This window comes from Pleurodeles waltl, chromosome 6 (genome assembly GCF_031143425.1).
Source record: "Pleurodeles waltl isolate 20211129_DDA chromosome 6, aPleWal1.hap1.20221129, whole genome shotgun sequence".
Taxonomy (NCBI): domain Eukaryota; kingdom Metazoa; phylum Chordata; class Amphibia; order Caudata; family Salamandridae; genus Pleurodeles; species Pleurodeles waltl.
The window spans coordinates 694,491,243-694,515,865 of NC_090445.1; the positions used below are offsets into that span (position 1 = coordinate 694,491,243).

Genomic DNA, 24,623 nt, shown 5'->3' on the forward strand with positions numbered 1-24,623 from the left:
GGATAAACCAATCCACAGTACAATTTATATGGCGAGCACTTGCACTTTACCACTGATAAGCAGTGGTAAGTGCGCAGAGACAATAAACCAGCAAAAACAGAGTCCAGTACACCGTAAAACCAGGGGGTCAGAAGGCAGAAATACAGGGGAGACACGCCAAACAGCTGCAAGACCTAACACTTACTCAGAGATCTTTTATGAGTTGGAGATTGGTTAGTACATTTCGATCTCAATGATGCCTACCTTTTGGTTCCGACTTACGCCCCTCAGAGGAGGTTTCTTCAATTTTAATGGGGCAATCGCAGGTATGAGCTCACTGCTCTTCCCTTCGCTCTGTCCTCATCCCCTGGTGTTTCACCAAGTTACTCCGGCCAGTGGTATAGCACCTCAGAGAAAGAGGGGGGCGATTGATTATCTACCTTAACGATATTCTAATTATGGCCCAAGATAGAGATACTGTTGTTTGTCAACTCTCTTGGATGATTCAGTTGATCGAAGACCTCAGGTTTGTCATCAACGGCAAGAAATCCAGTCCGTTACCTTCCAAACTGTCAAATTCTTAGGTTTTCAGATAGACTCCATCAAGGCTCAGCTCCTATTACCGCTGTCCAAAAGGTGTTCTATCAAGAAAGAGTTGAAGAAAGACCTTGCCTCTCCAACTATATCGTTAAGATCTTAGCCCGTTTAGTGGGCCTTTTAACATCCTCAATAGAAGCCATGTTCCCGGGTCCTCTACACTATTGAGCCCTTCAGTGTTTGAAGATCATGCATCTTCAGAAAGGGCTGAGATATTTGGAGCAGATAGTTCTGTCGGAAGACGCCAGAACCGAGATCTTCTGGTGGCTGTCTCACATGGATGCGTGAAACAGCAGAGCAATTGTCGCCTCTGTTCTGGAAGTGACCATAAAGTCAGAAGCCAGCCGGTGGAGCTGGGGGTCACACTGCAGTCTGGTGGAGGCAGGGGGCCAATGGTCACAGGAGGAGCTTTGTTATCAAATCAATTGCCTGGAGCTTTTAGCGGGAGCATTTGCAATCAGGTCCCTATCCCCTCGCAAAGCTTATTATTATTCTCAAGATGGAGAATGTGTCTGCGATCAGATACATAAACAGTCTGGGGGGTATGAGATCTCACATGTTGGCAGAGATAGAGAAGGATTTCTGGCATTGTTGCCTCAGTCAACAGATTTCAATAGTAGCCAAGTACATTCTGGGCTGGTTCAATGTGATGATGGACTAGAATTCACGTTTCCTGAGCAATTCCAGCAATTTGAAACTTCTTTCTCTAGATTTTCAAGCATTGCATCATTGTTGGGGGCCACGCATGATAGGCCTGTTTGCCTCTAGCCTAAACACGCAGCTACTAACATTTTTAGTTGGAGGTCACACCCTCAGGCAGCGGGTTCGGATGCATTTCCTCAATCATGGTCACCGGGTCCCCCATTCTCTATGATACCGAGAGTCCTCACCCAAATACATCATCAGGGGGTGGAAGTGGTTTTAGTGACCCCTTCTTGGAAAGCTCAACCTTGGTTCCCATTAGCGATGGCATTGCCATGCGATCTCTCAGTGCCGATGCTGTTCTTCCCAAACCTTTTTAAAGATCCAATGGGACTTCCCCATCCTCTGATAATGCAGGGTCTGTTGTCCCTCATGATGTGGAGACTTTCTGGAGATACTGGCAAGTGCAAGTAGTTTCTGATTTGGCAATGTTTTTAGTATCACAATCCTGGGCCCCCTCTACTCATAAACTAAATGAACAGGCCAGGTGGCGATGGGTTCATTGGTGCGGTGAACTGCATGTGGATCCTTTGGGGACGGAAATTCATGTAATAGCAAATATTCTTTCGGATTTGGTCATCCAGAGATTGACATATAGAACGATAATTAATTTTCGCTCAGCTATATCTGCAGAGCATCCTCATGTACATGCTAAACCAATAGGTAAGCATTCGTTGATTTTTAAACTTCTCCAAGACATTTGAATGCTTAAGCCACCTCAACCTAAATATTCGGTCTTATGGGATGTCAATGTGGTACTGAGATTTCATAGGAACTGGCCCTGTAATAAGGTCCTATCTCGCAAACAACTATCTGCAAAATTTATGCTGCTTTTATGCCTAATTTCCTGTAGGCGAGTATCAGAAATGGGAGCCATGGATATTACAGGGAGAGTATTCACTCTATTAGGGGTGTCTTTCTATATATCAAGATGTACTAAGACTACATCACGTTGTATATCTTATCCTGCCTTTCCTCGCGACAAGAAACTGTGTGTGGTTCAAGCATTAAATCTTCTGTGACTTTAGCTCTCTGGGTTAAGTGGTAGTTAGGTGAAGCGTGTAGAGATGTGTCCCTTTTTGGGGCTCATTCTGTTAGAGGAGCCATGCCTTCTAAAGCCTTTTCCACTGGTTCACGATTGGAAGCTATTATGGCCGCAGCAGTTTGGTCTTCTGATTATACCTTTAATGGGTTTTATTATGAGCCAATCCTTGATGTGGCATCTGGGGGGTGAGTCAACTTTAAAGTAGCATAATCCAGAGTCTGCGGTCCTGCCATAGAATAAAAACATTCTAGCTATTGCATCAATAATTTTAGATTCTATTAAGGACACAGAGGTGAGGATTATCCCACCCAGACAAATGGTTCATGTTATGTTCTTCATGTAATTTCATGTGCTTGATGATTTCAATAGATATATACGTTTATTATCTTTTATGAAATTACCCTCCTAATTCTATTGATGCTCCATTTAGGCTTTGGCTTATTCCATTTCTTGTATCCACTAGGGACAAATACCCCATCTACTTGAATAACATTGAGGAATCAGTGAGGATGGTTCTTTCCAATTCCAGGTGTGAAGGCTGATATGGACGCTGGCGCTGGAATTCTACCGCAACAGTTCCTGGTAAAGTTCTGAAAATGTTTGGGTGATTCATAGTGGCGTTCCACACAGTGCTGGACTTTTCTTATTTCTGTTTGTTAAGATTGCAAAGAAAGAGGAAGAACTAGCGTGACTGGGACTTTTATTGACAGGGAAGCTATATGATGGGGCTCATGGGAAGCGTAGTTTAATGTTTTGTGTATTTTGATTGGCTGCTGTTTTAATCAGTAAAGTAAAGAGAAGCATAATCCTCGCCTCCGTGTTCTTAATAGAATCTAAAATTCTTGACACAATAGCTAGGAAATGTTTTATTCACCAAAGTGCCAGGGGTAGCCTAAGTGACATCACATGACTTTTAACCTCCACTATCACTAGTACACACATACTCACACATACACACAACTTCACACTTCCATACACTCTCTCGCATAAACACACTCTCACCCACAAGCATGCACACAACAGACATTTAAAATAATTTTTAACTTACCTCAGCTGCCATGGAAGGGGATATTCCAGCTGTGTTATTATTCACTAATAGTGTAAAAAAACATTGACAGAAAAATGAAGCTAGTGGAGCTCCAACCAACGTCCATAAGGATGAGCTGCCCCTGTTTTCCAGGCACTGAATTTTGCCACTTCTGAGGGCAGGGGTCGCAAAGGCAAGCCAGGGGTCACAGCTGCGACCCCTGGTGACCCCTAAATGACATCCATAGTTTCCTGGTTTCAGCATCTATTTACTACAAATTTCTCTGTAGGGAGGGTCAGTGGTTTCAAAGTTTGCGGTATTAAGTGGTTAGCAGTGTTTACACTTTTTTGTGTCATAAAAATATGGAGTCAGTGTTTATCTAATGCTTGTAAAGAATTTTGCTAGTATTTCCTTTCTCACTCGTTCATTATTATTGTCAGTACAGTACCTAACCTACAGGCAGACAGCTCACAACCTCAGAACAATGCTTGCTTTTTTATGCTTCCGAGCAACGCATTCTGCAGTTTACAGCTAAATCATCAATTTTCTTAGTTAATGCCCTAGTTACTTACCAGTAATCAGCCTCTTCCCTTATTATCCTAATAAAAGGAAGGCCGGCTCCACCCTCTTCCTGTTTAAAAAAAACCCAACAACAATGAAGACAGTCATTCAGGACTGGGAGGGATAGGAAACTATGCTGGGGCGAGGAAGACTTGAACTTGGAGTAATGAAGATTACTGGTATATAACCAGGGCATTAACTCTTCGCACCTCTTCCTCACCCCAGTAATTACACTACGAGCTGATACCCAAGCCAACTGGCTTCATTAACAATAGTGTAAAGACAAACAAAAAACACATACACAAGAGCTCTAATGCCACAAATATGTTTTAATGTTACAAAAACCCAAAAGACAGTGTCTCACACCAACGGAATGAGAAACTGGAATTCAACACTGAAGTTGCAAAGGACACAGATGCACCGCCACCCACGTCCAACCTATAATGTTCCATGAAAGTATGCGGGAAAGACCAAGTGTCAGCCCTGCAAATCTCCTCCATTGAGAGCCCTTTGAAGTCAGTCCAAGAAGTAGCCATGGCCCTAGTTGATCTGCCCTGAACCTGATCGACCACGCTTACCTCCTGCAACTCATAAGTCAAAAGGATAGCCTATTTAATCCATCTACTTAGAGTAGAATTGGAAGGTTTTATGCCATTATGTACAGGCCCATAAGTCGCAGATAGGCTATCTACTTTCCTGAAAGCCTCCTTCCTGACCAGATAAATCAATAATGCCCTGTTTACATTCAATAACTGTATCAAATGTTCTTTCACAGAAGCAGGTTCCGGGCAAAGTACAGGGAGGACCACTTCCGCCACTTAGGGTCAGACCTCAATACCACTCTGTCACTCAACACCCTCAAAAATTGCTCAGATCGCAAACACGAGCACAACACCCTAACCCATCTAGCAGACACAATAGCCACCAGAAAAACAACTTTAAGGGCTAGGAATTTCAAATCCACTGACTCCAATGGCTCAAAGGTGGCACCCTGCAAAGCCCCAAGACCAAAGATAACTCCCAAGATGGGGCCGTCATCACTGGTTTGGGCCTGCTCAATAACAAGGATCTGAAAAGTCTTGCAATCAAAGGATCCAGATGATCCAACAAAGGAAATTTAAAAGCTCTAAGAGCTGCCCACTGAGCCCTGATAGTTGAGGTTGCTAATCCAAGAGAAAGAACATCAGAAAGAAAATCTAGAACCCTAGTTGAATCCAAATCCCCTGGGTTCAATCCCTTTGTTCCACACCATTTGACAACATTTGACAAATGCTGTTTATATGCCCTCAATGTAGAAGGTTTCCTAGACTGTTGCAACAAGTCTTCCACTATAGGGGAACAACCTTTAGTTAGCAGATCCACCCTCTCAACAACAAAGCCTAAAGATGCAACCTCTGAAGTACTGAGATCAGAAGCTGTGACTGCACAAACTTGTATGGATGATACAGAATCTACCAACCAGGTTGGATTGCCAAGTCCAGAACAACAGGAAACCATGAAAGCCTCTTCCACCCAGGAATGAGAAGAAGCATAAAAGCCCCATCCCTTCTGATCTTCTGCAATACCTTGGGGATTAAGGGAATCAGGGGAAACGGATACAACAGGCCCTCAAGCCAGCTGATCAACGTGGCATCCAACTGCCAAGCATCATGACAGGGAATATTTGTGCAGAAGGGCAGCTTGGCATTTTCTCTCGAGGCAAACAAACCTATCCTCAGTTGCCCAAACCATCTCCTCCACTGCAGGAAACGTCCCCCATCAATGACAAGGAACTCATGGAGGGAAACACCTGACTCAACCTGTCCGCCATTCAATTTTCAATACCTGGTGTTAGGAGGCTGGCCCGCTATGTAGTGTGCAGAACTAGGCACACTGTGCAGGGGGTCCACCCAGCCACATGGTAGTTTCCAGAGGTAAAAACTAGATCACCTAATGCTCTAATTTTTGTGGTAGATTGGTCGAGCAGTTAGGCCAATCTTGGATTTGCTGTACTCACAGTATCAATAATGCAACTCACACATTCGAATGAATAACTCGAGACCAATTTATAAAAATACTTCTGATTTTTATATAAATTTTAAGACCAGGATTATCAAAACTGGTTAAGTACTTGTGAAGATATGGATTTTTGAAGTTTTAATAAATGCAGTCTTTCTGTGCATTATTACACACCATAGGAATCAATGGAAAGTCACATTTAAAAATGCATATAAAATCACACAGTTGCTTTACCAAGTTCTGCTTTTGCAGTTTGGTCTCGGTCGTCGGTGCACACACTGTGCCAGCTGAAGAAGCTTGGGCGACTCCTGGTTCCGGCAGGAGCGGTGCTGGAAAGTCCCTTGGAGCTGGTGAAGGGGCACTCAGGGGGAACACTTGGAAAAGGTTGGTGCAGGCAAATTTAAAGGTGGTTCCTGGGGGTCCCCTTTGAGTGTTGAGGTTGCAAGGGGTGAGGGACTCTTGGGGCACAGCTGGTTCTTTGTTGCAGGGCACAGAGTGGTCGGTGTAGAGCAAATTGGCGCGTCAGAGGCTGTGCACAAAGATGCCCTTTGGTTCTGGAGGTAGGTCTCTTTAAGAGTCACTTACATGACAATTGGGGCACTCTGGCGGGAGGTCCAGGGTGTTCCTGAAGTCCCTCGACTAGGGCTTCCTCCTGGCTCTTTTTCAGCTCTGGGCGAGCTGGGTATTGGTACCATTCGGCCACTGGAGCGCGCAGTGCCACCAAACTTGGCACATTTGCAGGGATTGTCCTCGTAGTCATTGGTGCGTCATCGGGTCTGGCTGCGACTTGTGGTTTGGGAGTTATTGGCTGGCCAGTGAAGTGACCCCCACTGGCTTGTTAGATTCTTCTTCATTGCAGAGTGGTACCTCCACTCTGGAGGGCGGTCTCTGGTGATTAGTGAAGCCTGGAGGTCCTTTGGGATTTGTGAGGTCAATCCAGTTGTCCAGCAGCTCCGCAGTGGCGATTGTCGGTTCCTGGTTGCAGCAGGCAGGGTGTGGTGCCATTTCTTGGTGCAGAAGGTCCATAGTTCTCATGCCTTGGTTCTTCTTTGTGCTGGTCTTCTTCATGTCCTTCGAATCTCTTTTTCTGGTCTAGGGATGTCTACTAAATATTGAATTTAATGTGCGTTTTAGGGGGAACCTGGTAGTGTCCAATGGGACACTTACTTCTGGGAGGCTACTCCCACTATAGTGACCACTTCCTGTGGGAAGGGTCACTTCCCTATCCCTGATTGGCTGTTTACCTTCCATCTAAGATGGAGGAAAATGAAATGGAGTGTCTAGCTCACAGGCAACACCTTAGGGGTGGTACCACTCCTCTTACCCTTTGTGTGGTTTCCTGCCAAAAGTGGAGGTTTACAAAGGGGTTGACCAACTGCTGCTAGCAGCAGGCCTCGGGGTTGAGCTTCAAAGGCGGTAAGCTCTTTGAAGCTTACCGCCAGGGTAGTGCACATTCCTGAGGGAGGGGATGTTAGCACCTCTACCCAGGAAGGTCATTGTTCTACAAACCAGAAAGACAGGGCTCTCCTCAAAGGTTTATAGATTGGGTGTGTGGAGGAGACAGGCAGGATAGAATCAGTTAGCAACCATGCCAGGGTAGTAAGCTTCTGCAGGGGGCACCTCTAAGGTGACCCCTGGGTACATTTAGGGATATATCCAATACTGGTACCAGTTTGTATTTATCATTCTGAGTTGTTTGATACTAAACAACCCAGGATTCAGAGTGGCCATTATGTAGCTGGGAAACATGTGTTGACCAGTGTCCAGCACATATAATAAAATGGCTGCTCTGTTCACTCACTATGTCCCAGGTTTGGCAAGGACACAGTGGGGGCATATTGCTCATGCATCTATGTCCTCACATATATTATGGTGCACCCTCCCTTAGGGCTGGAAAGTCTACCAGAAGGGTGTCTTACCCATAGTATATGCAGTGTATGGTGGACAGGGCACACAGGCAGTGTGCCATGTCGAGTTTGTGCTTTAGGGTTGCACCATTACACTCAGCCTGCAATGGCAGTGCTTGGTGGATCTGGATGCATGTCCCTAGATGGTGGCACAACCAGTGCTGCTGCCCTCAGGGGCCTACCCTTAGTACCATGCCCTGGGTACCTAAGTACCTTTTACTAGGGGCTTTTAGTAGTAGCTAAATGTGTTTCCAATTACTTTTATAATGTTTTAGGGATAGAACACTGGCACTGTGAATCTGGTTTGCAGGATCCCAGCGCACTCCAGTCAATGTTGCATTCAGAAGCCAGGCAAAAGAAATTGGGGGGGGGAGGGGTGGAGGAGGGGCAGGATGTACTGCAACAAAGTGCCAGTTTACCACATCTAGCAAATAGACTGCTGTCAAGAAACTGACTCAGGCAAGTGAGAGACTTAACCCTGCAGCCCCCTGGTGATTCAAATAAATCATGACCACTCTGTTATCTGTCCTGATTTGTACATGGTGACCCGATAATGGCAGAGCATATGCAAAGAAAGCCAGCTGGACTGCCTTCAGCTCCCTGAAATTGGGCTAATGTGCAATCTGGATCTATGACCACCTCCCCTGGGCTGTCAGACCATCCAGGGTTGCACCCAAACCAAGCTTGCTGGCATCCATAGTCACAACCAGTGAAGCTATCACCTGATACAGTCTGTCTTCCAAAATGTTTTCTCCATTACCCGCCAAGTCCCTCCTAACTTGGGGAGTCACCCAAATGTTCCGTGCATAGTCCTGAGAGCTTGACTCCCAGTGAGACACAAAATAAAACACCTGAACCCCCTTGGCATGCAAGAGACCTATCAGTGCAGTCAGAACATTAGTAAAGACTCTTGGCGGTGATACCAAACCAAAAGGCAATCCCTGGAACTGATAATATTGACCCTGGACACAGAAACAGAGAAACCTCTGTGAGCTTTGATGCACTGGCACATGTACATACGCATCCGCCAAGTCCAACAGGGCCAGAAAGTCCCCCACATATACCAAAGGGAGAATTTTCTGAAGCATCACCATTTTGAATTTCACATGCGGAATTAAAGTGTTCAACCATGTCAGATCCATCACTGGTCGGAACTCTCCAGACTGTTTCTTCACTAGGAAAAGAATTGAATACATGCTTTTGCCCAGCTGGAAAGGAGGAACAGGACTGACCGCCCCTTTCCCGAGGAGCGTGAGCACCCCTTCTAGTTAAGCTTGCCATTTCACCTCTACTCTTGGTAATGGGTTTGACCAAAATAAACTGGAGGAGGAAAAAGAAAAATCTGGAAACCTTCCTTTACCAGTTAAAGGGCCCATTGATCTGTTACTGTCAGACCCCACACATGATAGAACAGACCAGTCCGCCGCCTGCTGGCCCCGGGGTAGCTACCACATAGTCAGGACTTTTTGGTGGTTTGAGAGGAAGAAGAGCCAGGCTGCTGAAACCAGGAGTTTTCTGTGGTAGGGTTCCCTTGGCCACACCCCTCACCACGAAAGGGCTGATTACTCCTCCCCTGTTTTGAAGGGCCAAAAACCCTTTTATTGCGAAAAAACATGCTCCTAGCCCCTTTCTCATGAGCCAAAAGTTTACGGTCTTCAGCCAGTCAGAAGAACTTTATTTTGGCTACAAGAGCCACAAAAGCACAGCAACAATAAATAATTACACAGAATAAAATAAAATATATACAGTACATGTGATTAGATAAAGTAAAACAATTAAATACACTCCCAGAGTAAGTTTATACATTCTTGCTAAAACCATTATACAGATAGAAGTTGCCCTCTGACAATCCAACTTGCCCCAAGGAATTTGGCAACAGCAATCACTAGCATGGGGCGAGTGTCTGATCTAAGAATTCGGAGAGCTAAGTCGGACCTGCAAACTCCCAGCAGTCTACAAGCCGGGGCCAGCCATTTCCTGCGTGAGGCAGTGTATGTAGGGCAGACAAATAGGACGTGAGGGAAGTTTTCAATGGGTCCTTTACAAGCTGGGCAGATGGTTGTTTCTTCATGTGACCAACTACTAGTAAAAAGTCTTAATGGCAGGGTGCCAATACGGAACTGGAAGTACAACTTCCTTTCTCTTGGCACCGTGATTATGTCCCAGAAAGCCTCATATTTGCATGTCTCTTTTAGGTTGGTGAAGTCACATGATAGTGTAGAGTGAAGAGCAACCCTCATGTCTTCAGAGACTACCATATGCCAGTAAAAAAAATTAAGATCACTTTTTGAAGGGAAGGAAGTAGTGGTTAGGGAATCCCAAAGTTCTCTAGGCCCAGGATAGTAAAGTAGCCCCTTGATGTGTCTGAACCAGGGGATACTATGAGAGTGGTCAGCTTCTAAGATGACCTGCAGGGCTATAGTAAAGGAGTCAAGCTCCGGGGTGGTCCAAAGATGCCGCCAATACAAGAGGGGATGTAGGAGGGCTTTGTGGTCAATGCGTTTCATGCCTAGGTCTTTAAAAAGGGGAAACAGTGGAGTACGTGGCGGGAGGGACACTAAATTTCTTAAGAAATTATTTTCAGAAACCTTTATTCCTTTGGCTTTGGCATAGCCCCAAAGTTCAGCCCCGTAGAGGGCTGAACTTACTGCCTTGGTTTCATATATCCGGATTGTGGGGCATATTGCTTTAGTATGTGAGAGGTTAAAGTCCTTTATTAAGACCCCTGTTGTTTGCTTTAACTTCAGTGCTTGCTTTGCAATATGTGATTTCCAAGACATTTTTTCAGTTAACATTATGCCCAGGTAACTAAAAGTGCCAACCTTTTCAAGTGCAGTTCCCTCGAGAGTGAACTTTCCTCTAAATGATCTGTGTGGATTAAGTGTCATGAATTTCGTTTTAGAGGCATTGATTTCAAGTCCCTGTGTGGAGCAAAATTCCTCAAAACACAAGCAGGACCGGATTTTCTGTGTGCCTAGCGATGGTGCGTCAGCTTCCAGTAAAGAGGGGACGATATAATTTATGTACAGGGAGAACAGGGTGGGGGCAAGGACACACCCTTGCCGCACACCCCTTGACACCTGAATTCTGTCAGTTAGCTGCCCCCTATCGTCCCACCTGACACGTGCATAGTTACCCTCATGGAGCTGAGTTAGTAATACCAGAATATGTTTGGGGATTCCCATTAGGGAAAGAACTTCCCAATGCAGATTTCAAGTCCACAAAAGCAACATACAGGTTCCCTTTATCAATAAAAACAGTTTTCCAATATAAGAGCAAAAACCTAAGGGCTTGCTCCATGGTAGATATTTTTTGGCGAAAACCTGCCTGGAGGGGACTAAGGATGTTGTGTTCCGTCATCCAGTCTTGAATCTTGCCCAGAACGCAATGACAGAACACTTTCTGCACACAGTCAATTAAGCTAATTGGCCTATAATTACTGGGGAGGCTTCTGTCACCCTTTTTGAAAATTGGGACAACAATGGCCCCCTTCCAAGACTCAGGGATTGGCACCCCAGATGCTACTGCATTCGCTATGATGGTGATATATCTTGACCAGATTGCTATATCAGCTATATCAGTTAAAAATAGGTCTGCTGGAACACCATCCGCACCAGGTGCCCTTCCACGCTTTAGATAGCCTAAAGAGTATGCTATGTCCGCTTAGGAAAATAGTTGCAACACTGGAGGGGTAAGTGTTAGGGTAATAAATGGGCAAGTGCCCTTATGTCGAGAGGTAGAACTATCATGTTGTAAGAATACAACCCACTAAAGTGGTCTTCCCAGTCCTTTGGTGCAATATTAGTTGTAATGTTCAATTTGCTGTTTGCAGGGCCGCGCGCTGCCAGGGACCAAAATGTGCAGCAATTCCTCTCTTGTGCAGAGCCACTAAGTGCAGCCCACCACTTGTCGTCTTGTTCATGTTTAGCTTTGTCGATAGCTGATTTGTAAGACTTTCTGGCTGAGCTAATTGCATTTATATCCTTAGATTTGATAGCTTGGATTAAATGCTTGCTTGAGGAGCTGCACTCTTTGTTAAACCAGCGATGCCTTCCCTTGAGCCTTTTACTATCAGAGGCTATGTCAGCCGAGAAGAGGGCCGCAATACCCTTGAAACATGAGGTGTGAGTTAAGCTTATTTCCTCGGTGGGGATTGCGGAGCCCACCTCCAAGCCTGTCAATGCGGTACTCAAAGTGTCGTTAACAGTGTTGATGAGTGTAGGTCGAGCCAGAACCTGGTTCCACTTTAGGTGGCGTTTGTCATTAACCAGACTGATTCCCTTTGGTGCTTTAACTGAGGTGTTGATCATGGACAGGTGGTTGCTCAAAGCTGACAAGTGGACTGAGAGAGGATTTTGGTCACTTTCAGATCTCTCAATAACCATCATGTCAATGACTAAAGGCCATATTCTTATGTTGACTAGACAATAATCAATTCTACTGGTGTGGTTAACTTTGTTATAAGTGTGACAACCCTTTACGTTTGATTTGGTCCTGCCATTGAGTGCCCTAAGTCCAAATACCATAGTCAATGATTTTACTTGAACAGCAACTTGTGACCACCATTTAATGGGCGGGATATCCAGGGGAGGGATAGACCATACCTGATCCTCCTCGTGGGTGGACCCAAGATCATCCCAGTCAAGAGGTTCAAATGTGACGTTAAAGTCACCTGCCACAATAATTTTGTATGCTGGGGACAGTTTTGCAAAAATGCCTCCAGTATGCAGAGGGTTTTGGAATCCTGACCCCCTCCCCCCAGTCCCCTCTGGTATAGAGGTTAAAAATAATCACAACTGCATCAACCCCAAATGATAGGCGAAGACCTAGCAGGTCGGGTGAATCAATGGATACCTGTGATATACGGCAGTTTAGTGATGTTCTAGTCCAAATGGCTAGATCCCCAGAGGGCCTGCCCCTGGTACTGGGCAGAGCAGGAATATAAAAGTTGGAATAGCCAGTTCGAAAGAGTGGGTTGGTTGACCATTTCTCTTGAAGAAGACATATGTTGTGTTCCTCAATAAAGGAGGTGAAGGACGGGAGAGGGAGGATAGATCTCAGACCTGCCACATTCCATGAGAAAAGTCGTACCCCGTGGTTGAATGGACAGCCCTGTCCACTGACATATTTGAGAGTTTGGTTACCAGAGGGTGGTTTAGCAGGTGCTTGGGAGGAGAGGGGTTGTCATCACTATTGTCCAGCAAATCCTCTATCGAGTAATGATAACTATCTGGGAGACCTGACCTGGTCCTAGGTGCGGTATTCTCACGCTTTGCTATCTGTAATAAGTGAGATTCACGGGGGAAAGAATGTACAATTTTATCACGGCTATGCAATGGATCACGGGTGGTCTGGTGGGATCTGTGAGGAGAAGAAACGTGAGTGCTTGCGGAGGCAATATTGGGGGCTATAGCCAGACCAGAGACAGTTGTTTCATGCAAGCCAGGGGGAAGTTCAACATGTATTTCAGATGATGCTTTAAGTCAATCATTCTCGCTAAGAGCAGATGGATTACCTGTTAGGTAGTGGATGGGACGAGCCCTACAGTATACAGGTGGACTAGGATATTTGAACTGGATACAGGATTGCCCTGGAGCACTTGTCCTTGCGTCTAGGGCCACCACGTTGTCCACCATACTCATATCCCTAAATGTAAACTGTAGAATGTCAAAGTGTGTGCCTATGTCGGGCCTTCTTACTGCATCAATTATATCCCCACATATTACAGAGAAACAGCCTCTTACGTGGCAAATCCAATTAATTGCCTTATTTCTAATGGAATCTCCCCCTTCTCTTTGTGCCAGTGGGTGTAGCTTAGGAACATGGACCATTAGAACAGTCCTTGTAGATTGGAGTCGGTCAATGATGGGTTGTGCAGTGTATTTAGGGACAGTATTGCTTGTGGATTTTGTAGTTTGATAGCAGGCATCAAATGCCTTCCCTGCGCCCAAGCTATTGGGTGGGGGGGCTGATCGGATTTCTTGATCGTAGCATCAGCTAGAGAGTGGTCAGCACAACTATTTGCTAGCGCTGTGAGTAATTTCATCATGGTACCTGAATGGTTTGGCATTAGATTGCAGTAATGATTTATGGAAGTCGTTGTGTCTGGAGAAATTACCTGCTTGACTACTGCAATTAAGGAATTAACCATGGACTTAAGTTCTGACACCTCCCTCTTTAAATCTTGTATGCATAACATATGCTGTGCATTTGACTGGGCTGAGTGCTCATTTACATCTACATCTACTGACCCACCTACCCTGATGCATGGGTCAGAGTCGTCCTGTGAGTCTGAGATATTTATTAAAGGGGTAAAACGGTTTATAAACTCAATAAGGACGCTGGGATCAGTTGGAGGCTTATCCGCTGATAATGGGGGAGCGTGGGTGATGACATCCCTACCCTCCCCCTGCCCTGTGGAGGCTTTAGCCTGTTGGCTGTGTTTTACAAATATGTCAGCAATTTTCTTGTGACCAGCGCCCTTCCTGACAGGGGAGCACTCTCTCCCAGTTCTGTTGGGGCTGCTGTCTGGGGAGGAAGTTAAGATTCCTTCACATTCGTCAAGAAGGTTGTCGATTCTGTCCATAACACAGTTATTGGCTACATGCTTATGTCTCTTCCGCTTAGTTTTTAACACTGCCCCTGCCCCACCCTCTATTGCTTTCCTTTTGCCCATTGAACTATAATTGATGGATAAGTGTTCTATAAAAAGTTAGTTCAATGATACACCTACAAGAAGATACAATAATGGCAAGAAAAAATGTTAGGGGGTGACCCAGCCCATCCTCCTCCTGGTGTAGACGGGCGTGGATGGGCCAGCCCTTAGCCCGGGCACAGCCCATACGCATCCCGTGCCGCAAAGTGCCGCCGCTCGCTATACAGCTCTCGTTGGTCTGGTCAAGTGGATGCAGGTGCTGGTAAGATGGCCGCCTCCTGGGGCCACAAAGCAGTCTGGGATATGTAGTCCCTTTCAAAGTTCCAGGTGCGTCCTGCGCCGCGCAGTGCCCCCACGCGCTATATAGTGCTCGTTGGTCTGGTCAAGTGGATGCAGGTGCTGGTAAGATGGCTGTCTCCTGGGGCCACAAAGCAGTCTGGGATATGTAGTCCCTTTCAAAGTTCCAGGTGCGTCCCGCGCCACAAAGTGCCCCCGCGCGCTGTATAGCGCTTGTTGGTCTGGTCAAGTGGATGCAGGTGCTAGTAAGATGGCCGCCTCCTGGGGCCACAAAGCAGTCTGGGATATGTAGTCCCTTTCAAAGTTCCAGGCTCGTCCCTATGAAACGAACTGCTCCTAGTTTGACTGGGCCGGGGTTTACCTTCCGCTCTATGTTGTGGGCGGGACAATCTTGGAAGGGGGAGGGCTGGCTGTCACAAGGTTACCCTGATACACTCCTTCCTTTCAGAGGAAGGCTTGCCCCTGGCTCCGTAGACTTGCAGAGCACTTCCGGAAAGCTAGGAGGTCGCTGAGCGCTGTTTGGGCAGGGAAGGGTGTGCTGGTTCATTGTGAGATCACTCCCTCGGTCTTTAGCCAATTTCTTATTCATGTCCTGTAATGAGGGCCAAACAATTTCGCTCCAGAAAAGGAATCGTCATCAACAACGATTTCTGAGTAGCATCAGCCTTCCACGATTGCAACCATAACTGCCATCTGGCAGCAATAGAAGAGCCTGCTGGAGATGCAACAGCACCCAATGAATCAAAGGAAATGTCCGACAACAGTCTAACTTGCTGTTGCATCAATGCCTAGGTAGGGGTAATATCTTCCCTCGATCCACTAATTCTTCCAGACACTGAAAATCCTTCATCAAGGACTGAATGGCATTCGAAGAATATGTGTATGTCCTAAGAGCAAAATTAGAAGCAGCAAAAGTATGCTTTACTGCTGCATCCACCCCCTTATCCACAGGATCCGATGGTGAGGCATCCGCAGGAATATTTTTGCCTTGATGCCAAACCACCCACAAATGAATCTACTTTAACCGACCCCGGAAACTGATCTGCAAAGTCCTGCAAAGGGTATGTTCTAGCCAGAAATCTTAGGAAAACATGTTGATTCACTTCTTTCCACTCGGATTCCAACACTTTCTTGATAGGTGAATGAAGAGGTAGGGATTCAAGTTCTTTCCTCTGATATTAAGAAAAAAAATCCCTGACTCATCCAGTGGAACAATATCAGGAAAGTCTAGATTGTGCCTGATGTGTTGAAGGTCCTCCTTCAACTCTTGACCTGGCATATATCGCCCCTTCACCTCGTCCTCAGTATCGGACTCAGCCAGTCATCCCCAGGTGAGGCCTTTTAGGGGAGGATTGCTGCTCCCTCTCCTGGAAATCCGCAGCCACTGCTGCCTGAATCATCTGTTGAATCACTGCTAGGGACAGCTCAGTCTCTGATGGCCCAGCCTCCTCAACATTATGGGTCTTCCCTGCAGCCTTGCCCCCGGATTCCATGTTGCCAAAGAACAAAATGCCCAGTGATAAAAAGCGGTCTTCCCGCTTTTGTAGTTGCTAGGAGACAGGAATGACAACCTCTGCACATCACCATGACCCAGCAACTAACGAGAGACCCAACATGCAAAGAACACGCTACCAGGAATCTTAAGTTACCCCAGCATTGCCGTTTAGATACTTGTACCACATACCACACACTGCCGACCACAGGTGGCACTGCAGTAATCGACCAAGCAGAGCATCTGAGCAAGTGACAGCAGCATGTGGGCAGCTGCTGCGTTACCAGAGAAAAAGAATGCGCTCGCTGAGCAGAGTGTCTAAATCTACCTGAAACCGCTCCATGAGCTGTCGGACCAAAATTTGCATCTGCTACAGCAGGACAAATAAGCATCATGCGCCTATTGGAAAACCAAGGTCTGAACACGTAAATCCACCCACCAGAGTATCAGGGCCTGCTGAAGCACGACCTCCATACCCATAAACTTACTAGAATTTCCATTGCATGTCCTGCATGCTGCCACGCACTCCAAATCACTTTGAAGAAAATCTGATTGGAGAACTAAAAAAACAGGATGTTAGCAGGGGGCACTCCAAATCACTTTGAAGAAAATCTGATTGGAGAACTAAAAAATACAGGATGTGGGCAGGGCTGGCCTCCCTTTTATGGGATATTAAGGGAAGAGGGCGTCGGCCATCTTGGAGGGATCGGAAGCTTGTAGGCTAACTTTAACTTTGGAGAGTTCTGTATGGGGGCTAAAGCTCGTAGTGTAAATAATGGGGTGAGGAAGACGGACGAGGAGGTAATGTATGTCAGCAAAACAGGCACATTGGCACCTTCTGAGTTTGCACCTGGGCACTGAAGAGGTTCACGGTGGTACTTATCAATGAGCTTTCAGAAAATGTCCCTCCCACAGGCTTTCAGAGAAGGACGATAACAGCATGTTTTTTTGCTGCTTACCCCAGATTAGCACCCGGTTTACAGTTCAGCTGTAAACTTCCTTGCCACCACAAAGCAGCATGCAGATAAGACTGAGCTTCATACAGGCTGATGGGTAATGCTCCTGCAATGTCGGAGATAAGTAATAAACATGAGCCCAAGGGCCCAGAGACCTTGGGCATGGTCTATACTGAGTACCTGCACTTCTTTAATTTGAAAGACAGAATACCTGCACTTCTCATCACTGCTGCAATCAGGTCTTCAACTGGAATTTTAAAAAGTGTTGGGGGTGGGGGCCGTGGTCTACGTAATTAAGGGTGTGGCGTAAACATGTTAACTACATTTCTGTGATTTCCATAGTGCGATACCTGAACAGTATTTTGGTTCCTCTCTAAGATTTCTGTTATTGCATTCAGATACATAACACAACGACTGGCCTACACCTAAAACCAGCCAGGACTATTGGCTTTGTTAATGATTTTGTTGTAAATAATTTTGAAAATGTTTTGTAAGACTGTGAATTAAACATTACTGAGACATGTAGAAGGGGTAGTGGTCTTCAGAGTATCTCAATCATACCCATTATGGTCAATCAGTGTTGACATCTATGCCCTTTTTACCTCCGCATCTCCTACATCCATCTTACACTTCATCTCTTTCCTCTTCAGCACCTCCTTTTCACTCTCTCCTGAATTCACTTTCTTGCATCTCCCTCATCTCACCAACCCCGGAAAACAAATAACACACCCACTTACCTGTAAGCACTGCATTTTCTTTCACTTTTGCCATGTCAATATTTTGACAACGGTGTACCTCCTCCACACACAGTGCAACTGGAATAAGTGAGCATTGTGCTGTGCACTCTGCAGGCAGGTCAAGGACTGGATGACTATTCTGAACACATTTCTGACCCCCAGGCACCGTGCAAAACACGCTCTGCCTTTAGCCTCCGCTGGCGGTCTCCAGCGCTTGTGACACAGAGGCGACTTAGTTCAAAGAATGCGATATACAAGACTACTAGGCTACATGAAGAAAACAAACAGAAACGCATCATCCTGGAAACTGTCTTATGGAGTGCAAGATTAGAAGGTTAAGAAAAACATGTGAAACATAACAGGAATTAAATCACTGACATGAATTACCTTACTGTTTTCACGTTCGTTATTTAAAAATTTTAAGTCTATTAGCCTGCAAAGTTCAGGCCCTGGATAAAGGGCCCGAGAGGGACCCGTTTCAGTGTTCGTTTTTAATTACTACAGAGTCTCAGACCAGGGCGGACCCGGCCCACATAAAGCTCCGGCTGCAATACATTCAATGGGAGAGTACCGGCACTTCTATGTTCCATTTAAAGCTCTGGTCACAAGGACATACTAGGTGGTTGCTTACCACGTGCCCGGAGCATTCGTTTATGTGAAGTGTATAGAGATAGAGACTTCACTTCTAACGTTTTGATGCTAGAGCGCGCCAAAGACTGCAGCGAAATGTAGCCTTTCCCAATTGTCACTAAAGAGCAAATATTCACTTTGGTCACTTTTATTGGTTACAATAGCTTAGTTGACAACTAGAAACCTTACCTGTACCGTTGTTTCCGACGTCGGATCATCGCCTTGAAGGCATTACGTTTGAAGAATATAATTACCACAATCAACACTGGCACTACCAGCAGAAAGAGAATTAACATGGCATCCCGTAGCCGGTTATCTAAGAGAAAAGCAGAGAAACGAAAATACTGATTTACTAATCTCAAAAAAGTGAATCTGTGCTTCAGTAGTCAAGGTCATGGAGAGGAGTGCTTGCAGTGCGTCAACTAGCCACAAAGGTGAAACCTGCCTCCTCTGGAGAATGTCAGCCATTTTACTGGGCACTTAAACTATACCTCTCCAGGTCCATGAGTGTTGCCAGTGCTCGGGACAGGAGTCTGAGGGACATAAGGAGGACCAGAAATGGCAGGACACAAGTGTCAGGGGTATTGTGAACACAGGGACCAGGAGACTGCGGGGCACAGGGATCAGGAATTTGTGAGATCCCTAGTTCAGGAATATGAAGGACAGAGAGGAAATCAGTTTTAGGGAGGCAGAAATCACCAGTCTGACGCCCAGGGACCAGGACTCTTAGTGACTAAGCGTCTCACCCATAAAGTGGGAGTCAGAGACACAGTGATGGAGAGGCGGCGGGTTTGAGGCACAGTTGGATCAGAAGTCAGAGAGACAACAGAAAAACTCACTAGTGTGAGGGACACAGGGAGAGATAGGCAGCTTTAGGGACACAGGAAAATGGAGCTTGAGGGTCACGGAATAAGAAGAGGTCAGGGGGGCACAGGGAATGGACAGGAATCAAAGAGGCATATGCAGCAGGAGGCTGAAGGTCAAAGGACCTGGGAGCCCCGGGAACATTGAGATGATGAGTCCAATTGTGAGAGAGCGCTATCTGTAGCGGAAAGATCAACATCAGACACAGATGGCCCATTGTAAATGGCTTTACTATCAAATTAAAACATGGGCAACGGAATAAAAGGTCATATTTATACTCGAGATGGCAATGCATGCAGTGGCAGGTTCCTACAATAAAATATGCTGTCCCCTTCTCCTTCAGTCTTATTCCCGGGGGATATCTCCCAATTTTTACATGCGTTTTACCCTTTTCGAGTCTTGCTGTGCTCTCGAGATTATCTGGTCTGTCTCCCTCCCCAAAGCACACTCCACAATGAGGACTTTCTAAGGGTATATATATATATTCACATATATATATATATAAAGTAAAAGGTTAGTGACATTGTAGTCAGGTGAACTTGTCAGTAACAACATTTATGTTTTAAACTAAAAACACAGACATTCACCAGTTATGGTTAGCAGAGCTAACTATAACGTGTGCCCCTGCCATGTTCTGCTTATGACCTCACATATGACACCACTCATGACATGTTCTATGACATCATTTACAAATCACTGGTGACACCTCAAATTACATATTAACCTTATGCCCCAGGCTGCTTGACCCCTCAGAAATTTCAGCCCCATGGGTGGGCTCACTGGGGGTCTCTGGAGGCTCAGGGAGGGGGCCACACAGTCTGGGGCATATGGCTATTAAAAGAAGCCTCCTATGGCATCCCTACCCTGCTAGATTATGTTTTATTTTTAACTTCAAGACAGGGTACTAAGTCCCCGAGTCCTGTAATGACTGCCAGCAACATTTTTCTCATGTTGCTGGTAACAAGTCAGAACACTCGCTCCCGTGGGAGTCTGACTCCCCTGGAGTGAGATGGCCCAAGGGAAATAAAACTCTCTGGGCCAATCAGAATTCTCTATTTTTAAAATGGCATTTGTTAGAAAGTGGGTCTCTAGTTGGTAGAGGAATGCACTCTGTCCAAGCTGGGACCACAATCCTAGTCAGGGTAAGTCAGTTACACACCATAAATTAACCTGTGCTCACCCTCTGGTAGCTTCGCACAGAGCAGGCAGGCTTACATTTGTAGGCAATGTGTAAAGTATTTGTGCAACACTTAAAAGAATAAAACTGTGAAAACACCACATAAACATAATCTACACCAGGTTTAAAAAATAGAGCTTACTTTAATGAACAAAATGAGACCAAAAACGTCAAAAATCCAGTAGGAGTCGAGTTATGAACTTTTAAACAATATTTTAAAATATGGTGCTTACACACTTAATGCACAAACCGGGGCCATCTGGACGTGCTGGACAGGGTCAAATCTGAAAAGGCAGGCTGTCCGCGATGAAGCGTGTGTTGGATACAGGAGCCACTCAAGGCCCGCTGCAAACAGTACCTTGGTTCGGGGATGCGTCTACACCCAGGAGCGATGCCTCATCGTCGATCCTGATGATGTAGGTGATGTGTTGGTTCTGAGCTGCGCAGTCAGAAATGCGCCAATGTCGAACTCCTTTGCGAAGATGATGCGTCGTCTTTGAGCTGCAAACCTGGTGATGCGATGTCCTCGAAGCAGCAGTAGCGGCAATGAGTCGGCATCTACAGGGAAATGCGTCAGTTCCGACTGGTGCAACAGCAGCAATGTGTAGATTTTTAAGCAGAGACAGCCATGGAATTCACTTCCAAAGGCCCAGGACTGAGACAGCCATGGAACCCACTTCCAAAGGCCCAGGACTAGATTGGCCCCGTTTGGCAGGGCAGGACTCACAGTTGACAGAGTCGAGAGGCTGTAGCAGGCAGTCTTTGGTGTCCCTGAGACTGCAGAACAGGAGGCAAGCCAGCAAGCCCTTGAAGTCACTTTAGTTCTGGGGATGATGTGGGGCCAGTCCTTCTCACCAAGGCAAGGAGGGCCGCAGATCAGCACAGGCAAGAAAGCAGTCATTCCCAGTTATTAGTCCGAACAATACAAAGACTCACCCCCAGTCACAGATCTGGGTTTAATCCATTGTTCTTTTGATCACCATGCCAACCCAGTTTGGACCCAGCCATATGCAAATCACTCTTGACCCTGTTCCCCATGGGAATAGTCCAGCCTGAACTGCTAAGCCAGGTCCTCCCTGGATCAGAAACAAGCTTCCTGGGACCGGTTTCAGGGTATCACCCTTCATCAGCCAGGCTAGGTTGACTCCAGTGGCACAGTGAGCACAGGACCCATGTCTGGGCATACCCTTCCCACTTAGGGCAACTCTAGCGACACAAAAGGATGATGGACGGAGTGCTGAACAATGCAAACACTCACCCCCAGTCACAGATCTGGGTTTAATCCATTGTTCTTTTGCTGACCATGCGACCCCAGTTTGGACCCAGCCATATGCAAATCAGTCTTGACCCTGTTCCCCATGTGAACAGTCCAGCCCGAACTGCCAAGCCAGGTCCTCCTTGACAGGAAACAAGCATCCTGGGACTGGTTTCAGGGTATCACCCTTCATCAGCCAGGCTAGCTTGAATCCAGTGGCACAGTGAGCACGGGACCCACGTCTGGGCATACCCTTCCCACTTAGGGCAACTTTAGCAACACAAAAGGATGATGGACGGAGTGCTGAACAATGCAAACACTCACCCCCAGTCACAGATCTGGGTTTAATCCATTGTTCTTTTGCTCACCATGCGACCCCAGTTTGGACCCAGCCATATGCAAATCAGTCTTGACCCTGTTCCCCATGTGAACAGTCCAGCCCGAACTGCCAAGCCAGGTCCTCCTTGACAGGAAACAAGAATCCTGGGACTGGTTTAAGGGTATCACCCTTCATCAGCCAGGCTAGCTTGAATCCAGTGGCACAGTGAGCATGGGACCCACGTCTGGGCATACCCTTCCCACTTAGGGCAACTTTAGCAACACAAAAGGATGATGGACGGAGTGCTGAACAATGCAAACACTCACCCCCAGTCACAGATCTGGGTTTAATCCATTGTTCTTTTGCTCACCATGCGACCCCAGTTTGGACCCAGCCATATGCAAATCAGTCTTGACCCTGTTCCCCATGTGAACAGTTCAGCCCGAACTGAAAAGCCAGGTCCTCCTGGACAGGAAACAAGCATCCTGGGACTGGTTTAAGGGTATCACCCTTCATCAGCCAGGCTAGCTTGAATCCAGTGGCACAGTGAGCACGGGACCCACGTCTGGGCATACCCTTCCCACTTAGGGCAACTTTAGCAACACAAAAGGATGATGGACGGAGTGCTGAACAATGCAAACACTCACCCCCAGTCACAGATCTGGGTTTAATCAATTGTTCTTTTGCTCACCATGTCACCCCAGTTTGGACCCAGCCATATGCAAATCAGTCTTGACCCTGTTCCCCATGGGAACAGTCCAGCCCGAACTGCCAAGCCAGGTCCTCCCTGGACCGGAAACAAGCATCCTAGGACCGGTGTCAGGGTATCACCATTCATCAGCCAGGCTAGCTTGAATCCAGTGCCACAGTGAGCACGGGACCCATGTCTGGACATACTCGGCGCACTTATGGTGACAAAAACAAACAAACACAAATGATGGACGGAATGTGGAACTAATCAAACATTCACCCAGTCACTAATCTGGGTTTAATCCATCAATTATTTTGCTCACCATGCCACCCCAGTTTGGACCCAGTCATATACAAATAAGTCATGACTCAGTTCCCCATGCGAACAGTCTAGCGAAACCGCGAGGCCAGGTTCTCCCTGGACCGGAAACAAGCATCCTGGGACCGGTTTCAGGGTACCACCTTTCATCAGCCAGGCTAGCTTGAATCCAGTGGCATAGTGAGCCTGGGACCCATGTCTGGGCATACCCGGCACACTTAAAGAAAAAAACAAAGGTTACATGGACGTTATAGTTAGTAAACAGAATTTTTAAAAAAACATAGAAATTCACTCCAAAAGAAAAACCCAAGGGTTATAGGGACTTTATAGTTAGGTTCTGAGTTTACTCGCACAAAACCATAGAAATTCAGCAGTTATAGTTATATATCAAGTAACTATAACTCACGCCCTCACCATGTACTGCTAATTACCCCAGATATTACAGTACTCATGACAACTTCTATAACATAATTAAAAATATAAATGAAATATTAGCAGTCAAATTATTGAAGAAACAATTGTGCACAGTGGGAGCGTGAGTTAGGGTTACCTTAAGGAGCAAGTTATAGTTACTTGAAATAACTCTAACTTTAACTGCTGAATTTTTATGGTGTTGTGCAAGTAAATTCAGAACCTAACTATAACGTCCTTGTATCCTTTGTTTTTTTAAGTATATATATCCCCTTCTGTAGGTCACCAGTAAGTAATTATAGTTAGGACTTGGCAGTCGCCTGTAGGTACTTATAGTTAGGACCTAGTTTCCATGGGAAAGGCGCTTTTGTTTTTCCTAAAAACTTTGGCACAGTTTGACGAATCACAACATTTTCAAAACTAGTACGACACTCACTTCAGCTGGTGTGTTGAAAGTTTTGGGGTGAGTCGTCAAGGGGGGGCTGTGAAAAAGGGGTTGATAGTCCAAAACACGTTTTCCCCAAACTGCTGGACGGAATTAAACTAAAATTTGGCAGAAAGCTAGCTATTAGTAGAAAGGTGTTTTTTATGATTTGGTGTAAATCTGTTCAGTAGTTTTGGAGATATGAATTCACTGCGCTCGATCCGTGGATCCTTGTGCCACTAGCGATGCCCTGTTTGGCTGACCGCAACCTGACAGGGAAGTCGCTGCCAACATTTTATGCAATGGTCCACATTGTGTGAGATTTTAAATATATTCTAATAAAAGGGGTCAGGGTGTAGGTGCCCTGACCACATGGGTGCAATACAGGGGTCTGCAAGGGACCCTCGATGGGCAAGAAACTGCCCTGAAACTATTTTCTTCCACATGCGTGGATCCGCAGATCCACCACAGCGCTCAGTGTGACCTGCAAATCCTGCCATGATTTTTTTTAAAAAGCTCTCACTCAAACACCCTCTTGAACACTCACACACCCATTTAGAGATCCATGCAGACACTTACAT

General features: G+C 46.1%; 1 protein-coding gene across 1 annotated transcript in view; it reads right to left on the minus strand.

Moving 5' to 3' along the window:
- LOC138300177 (disintegrin and metalloproteinase domain-containing protein 9-like) overlaps positions 1-24,623 on the minus strand; it is a 587,087-nt gene that overhangs the window by 36,093 nt on the left and 526,371 nt on the right. The window contains exon 19 of the mRNA XM_069239149.1: positions 18,773-18,899. Within this exon, the coding sequence (XP_069095250.1) occupies positions 18,773-18,899 (127 nt within the window). The remainder of the gene's footprint in view (positions 1-18,772; positions 18,900-24,623) is intronic.